Raw genomic sequence first — 5,361 nt, forward strand, 5'->3', positions numbered from 1 at the left:
CTGTGTACTCATTGGTTTCTAATCACTCATCACCCAGCCTGTGTATTTATGTTCCTCAGTTCAACCAGTCCAGTGTCGTGTCATTGATGTTCGTGTGATGTTGTCCTTTCCGTGTGTTCCCTCAGTTCAGTCAGCCATTCAGTTATCCAGCCAGTCAGTGTCAGTTCTCCATCTGTTCATCCATTCCTTATAATAAACCTTCAGCAGTCTTCACCTACCTGCGAGTCCTGCGTTTGGGTTCCTTCTTCCTTGCCTCCACACAAAACCTGACAGAATGACACGACCCGTGCCACGAAGACACGATTGGAACCCAGCGGACTCTGACCTCTATGAGCGGCAGGAGGCAGCGCTTTCCCGTTGGGCAGAGGAGCTCAGGGGAAAACAGCGGCTCTTCGTGGAGAGAGAGCACGTCTTCGAGGGGACTCGCCTGGCTCTGGGCGGGCCTCGGAGACGCTGCATTCCCCCACCTGCTGCCTCACCTGCACCGGAGCATTTGCCACAGACAGTGGGCGCTTCACGCCGTGCTTCAGCCGCTCCCTCTCTCGCCGCTCCGCTCCTCGCTAACACACCTGCCACACATTCGCCGGACCTCCAACCTCGCCACGGCACAGCAGCTACGCCTCCCACCTCGGCTCAACGGAGGCTACCGCGCCAGAGGCTCATCTGTTTACCCCGGCCGCTTCCTCTTCCCGGAGAAAGCGGCGCACACGCCGCCATAATATGGACCATTTTGATCAACTCCCGGCGGTGAGTTCCAGTGACTGTTTTCCACACCCTTCATCTAATTATTCACCTAAAACGCACAATGGACTCACTACTGATTCATGGGGAGTTTCCCTCCTAGAGGACAATGTGGCCTGGGAAGAACTTTTCTGCTCTGCTCCCTCTGAGCTGGGATTCATTAAGGCCCATACCCGCGCTTCAACACCCCCGAAGACTGTTCATCTAAAGACTGTAAATGGTGATGGCAGAAAGGCCAGAGCAACCTCTGATAAATCTGTTACCATCCCTGTGTATGCAAACCCTAAGCCTGGTCACTCTAGCACTGTTTTATCTGAGTCTGCTCCTTCGTCCACCTGTCAACCTGTTCCGGTTTCATCAGCTCAGGCCACTGTTAAAAATACCCAGTCACCTAAACCTGACAGTATCACTCTCCCAGTCAGTATTTCCACTTCCATCAGTCAGCCTACACCCACACCTGTGCCAGCTCCCAGGACGAGGGCAGCTGTGACCCAGTATACCTCCACACCCGCTCCTGTTTCTCGGGTGGGGGTGACTGGTGTCCAGCCACCCCCTGTGCCTGTCCCAGCGCCTAGGCTGAGGGCAGCCAGAATCCAACCCGACCATCCCAGAGGCCCAGCCGAGGCTCTCCAGCCAGTGCCCTCATGCTCTGGAGGCTCGGAAGAGCTAGCCTGCTTACCCATCAGTCCACCACTTCATCCACCTCCTGATCCAGCCTTTCACGCCCTCGCACTATCCCTGGTTAGGCTAGCTGAGGTGTCCCCTGCTCAGGGACCAGCTTTACTGGCCCAGGCTGTAGCTTTATCCCCTTCAGTAATTCAGTCTTTAGCTCAGCCATTAGCCACACCAACTCCAGCACAGCCGGTAGCCTCACCAACCTCTCTTCATCCAGTAGCCTCTCCAGCCCAGTCAGTTCCCTCACCTGCTGTTCAGCCTCCAGCCCAGTCAGTTCCCTCGTCTGCTGTTCAGCTTCCACTCCAGTCAGTTTACTCGCCTGCTGTTCAGCTTCCACTCCAGTCAGTTCACTTGCCTGCTGTTCAGCTTCCACTCCAGTCAGTTCACTCGCCTGCTGTTCAGCTTCCACTCCAGTCAGTTCACTCGTCTGCTGTTCAGCTTCCACTCCAGTCAGTTAATTCGCTTGCCGTTCAGCCTCCAGCCCAGTCTCCTGTATCTCACTCACCTGCTCTCCAGCCTGCTCCAGTCCAGTCAGTCCAGCCTGCTCCAGTCCAGTCAGTCCAGCCTGCTCCAGTCCAGTCTGTAGTCCAGTTGCCTCCTGTCCAGTCTGTAGTCCAGTCTCCTCCTGTCCTCCAGTCCTCTATAGCTCAGTCTCCTGTCCTCCAGTCTCGTCCTCTCCAGTCTTTTCCTGTTCCCCAGTCGCCCGTCCTCCAGCCTGTCCAGTCTGTCGCCCAGCCTTCTGTCGCCCAGCCTTCTGTAGTCCAGTCACTCATTCACCATCCATTCCAGTTCCCGGACCTGCAGCCACAGCATCCAGAGCCAGCTGTGAGCGCCCCAGCTCCTCAGCCAGGGGTTTCCGCACCCGCTGGCCCGGCCGCTCCTCAGCCAGGGGCCTCCGCGCCCGCTGGCCCGACCTTCTCGGTGGCCGCCGCCATCTTCCTCGCGGCTGCCCACCGGACCTGCTCGGTGGCCGCCGCCGTATTCCTCGCGGCCGCCCACCAGATCATCTCCAGCGTCACAGCCGGCCACGTGGCCGCCCACCAGAACTGTCTCGTCTCGGCCACCGGCCATGTGGCCGCCCACCAGAACTGTCTCGTCTCGGCCACCGGCCACGTGGCCGCCCACCTGAACTGACTCGTCTCGGCCACCGGCCACGTGGCCGTCCACCTGAACTGTCTTTGTTTTGGGCTCCGTCCCTCCGTCCTGGGCCCCCTCCGCCCGCCCTGTTCTGGTTTTTCTTTCTTTTGGCCGTCGGGTGCCGGCCTTTGAAGGGGGGGGGGGGTACTGTCAGGGTTTCTGGGTCGTTGACCCAGTATTTTCAGTTCACGTTCACTGTTTATCTTCTGCCTGTTTCACTTCCTGTTTTATTGTGTTAGCCTTGGTCTGTGTGCATTATGTTCTGTCCTCTTCCCATGTACCATTAGCTCATTATGTTCAGCTGTGTACTCATTGGTTTCTAATCACTCATCACCCAGCCTGTGTATTTATGTTCCTCAGTTCAACCAGTCCAGTGTCGTGTCATTGATGTTCGTGTGATGTTGTCCTTTCCGTGTGTTCCCTCAGTTCAGTCAGCCATTCAGTTGTCCAGCCAGTCAGTGTCAGTTCTCCATCTGTTCATCCATTCCTTATAATAAACCTTCACCAGTCTTCACCTACCTGCGAGTCCTGCGTTTGGGTTCCTTCTTCCTCGCCTCCACACAAAACCTGACACTCTGCCCAGGCAACGCTGACATGGTGCAGTTCTCAGGGGGCTGCTTAAAATTCAGGGGTCCAGAATCAGCTGGGGACTGAGACCTAGCCTCTGGGGAAGCCCTGGAGTGGCAAACTGTGCCAATCGCGGCGAAACCTTGAAACGCACCCTGAGTAAAAATAAGACTTTCTCCCTGCATGGAGTGAACGAGTGAACCTGGTAATACTGGAGCCTGAACTACGAGTAACGGTGACACAGGAGGCACAGGAGCCTGGACTACAGGTGACACAGGAGGCGCAGGGACCTGAGCTACAGGTGACACTGGAGGCGCATGGACCTGAGCTACAGGTGACACTGGAGGCGCAGGGACCTGAGCTACAGGTGACACTGGAGGCGCAGGAGACTGAACTGAAAGCGACACTGGAGGCGCCGGAGACAGAACAGAAAGCGACACTGAAGGAACAGGAGACTGAACTGAAAGCGACACTGGAGGCACTGGAGACTGAGTGGAGAGCGAGTGAGCAGCTGACACTGGAGACTGAGTGGAGAGCGAGTGAGCAGCTGACACTGGAGCCTGAGTGGAGAGCGAGTGAGCAGCTGACTGAGCCGAGAGTGGCTGCTGAGCAGCTAACTGAACTGAAGGTAGCTGAGCAGGCGCTAAGCAGTTCGTACTGCTATCCGCTGCACAAAACACAGCCCCTGAATGAACAGTCACATAGTCCGAAAAAGAGTCCTCACTCACCACAGCCGGCGAATTAGAAGTCCGAATGTCCGGCTGTGGGGTGGCGCGCCGGCGGCGCGATCGACGTTTCCTCCCCACAGACGGCTCCGACAGGCCGGGCAAGATCACATCCGGCGAGTCAGGGCAGCGAGGCAGGAGTGGCAGAGAGCAGGTGAGGTGTGTGCTGGAGGAAGGCCTGTGTGATCGGAGAGAGTGAGCCAAACAGCCACGGAAGACCAGAGAAGAGCCGCTGTAGGCGTGTTTCCACAGCGCGACGAAGCTCCTCTGGGGGATGTTCCAGCCACAGGCTGAGAAGATTCTCAACGGTGAAAATGATGTCATCCCTTAGCTCCTCCGAAGGGCTGCAAGCTGCTGGGTCCATGCTGGCTGGTTCGTTCTGTCACGTCCGGTGTGGCAGACGTGTGGAATACATTAGGACCCAAAATGCAGCAGCTCAGGTGCAGGTGAGTATTTATTAAACAAAAGAAAATACAAACAACAATGGCACTGGGAACATGAAACTGGAACCTAAACTGGGTAAAACTAACAAAACAAACCAGAAACGAAGATGCAGGGAGGTCCGGGGAAATACACACAGAGAGACGGAGAGACGCAGGGAGACCGAGGGGAAACAACACAGACGCAATGCTTGTACAGCATTCATTAAGCAAAGTGCAAACCTTCAAGTCCAAGAAGGTAGCTGACAACAAAGTCCAGTCGTATCATATGTTAAAAACTGTTTACTGTGCCTTATATGGCATCATTCTTTTAACACAACCTAAGTAAGCTAAGGCAAGCTGGGGCTTTCACCACACTAAAGACCAAGCAGAAGGACAAGAAACAGCTGAGGAAAACAAGTGACATTAATCAGCAAGAATCAGATGGGGGCGGGGGGGTGTAAACCTATGCACAAGGGCCAAAGGACTATCAAAATAAAAGAGGAAGTGATATAAGAAAAGGAAAGGTAACACAGAGACAGGGAGAGAAACTGAAACAAAACATAAACTATTAACAAAACCCTGACAGCAAAGCTCAGACTGAGAAGGTCTTGGACGATAACATAATGAACCTGACCAGGAGACATCAGAAATACCAGAAACAAACAGAGAATAGTAAATATAAGAACCTGAAAATCCACTCTCCAGACACTGACTCAAAGCTGTCTTTGATTTGTAAAATGTTTGCTTTTACACGATCAGTCAAACAGCTTAATCATGAAAACCTACAGCTGATATTCACCTACATGTGGCCACTTAGCAGGATTATTATTTCCCAGTGTGGGAAAGATTCACTGGTTAGGCTGAACTTGTTGCTGATTCCTATGCTATCCTGGCAAAGCTGGGCATCACAGGAGCAGCTCTGTGTGACAGGATGAGGCCAGTGTCATCACAGCTTCTTCAGATGGATGAGTAAAATTCTTCCATGGCACCAAGCGGGAATCATCTCTGGTCTATCATCAGATAGAAAAGTACAAAGAAATAAAGCAGTGATGCGGTCAGGGAAGAACATTGGATGGACAGTAACGAAAAAAGGG

The 5,361-nt window shown here is 54.1% G+C and overlaps 1 protein-coding gene across 1 annotated transcript; it reads left to right on the plus strand.

The window, feature by feature from the left end:
* The first annotated feature begins 274 nt into the window (after positions 1-274).
* On the plus strand, positions 275-2,176 carry LOC112842478 (proline-rich protein 36-like). Its single transcript, XM_025899147.1, has 3 exons — positions 275-747; positions 972-1,970; positions 2,083-2,176. The coding sequence occupies exons 1-3, from the start codon at positions 275-277 to the stop codon at positions 2,174-2,176; spliced, it is 1,566 nt and encodes a 521-aa protein (XP_025754932.1).
* The last annotated feature ends 3,185 nt before the right edge of the window (positions 2,177-5,361 follow it).

Source organism: Oreochromis niloticus, linkage group LG2 (genome assembly GCF_001858045.2).
Source record: "Oreochromis niloticus isolate F11D_XX linkage group LG2, O_niloticus_UMD_NMBU, whole genome shotgun sequence".
NCBI classification, from domain to species: Eukaryota; Metazoa; Chordata; class Actinopteri; order Cichliformes; family Cichlidae; genus Oreochromis; species Oreochromis niloticus.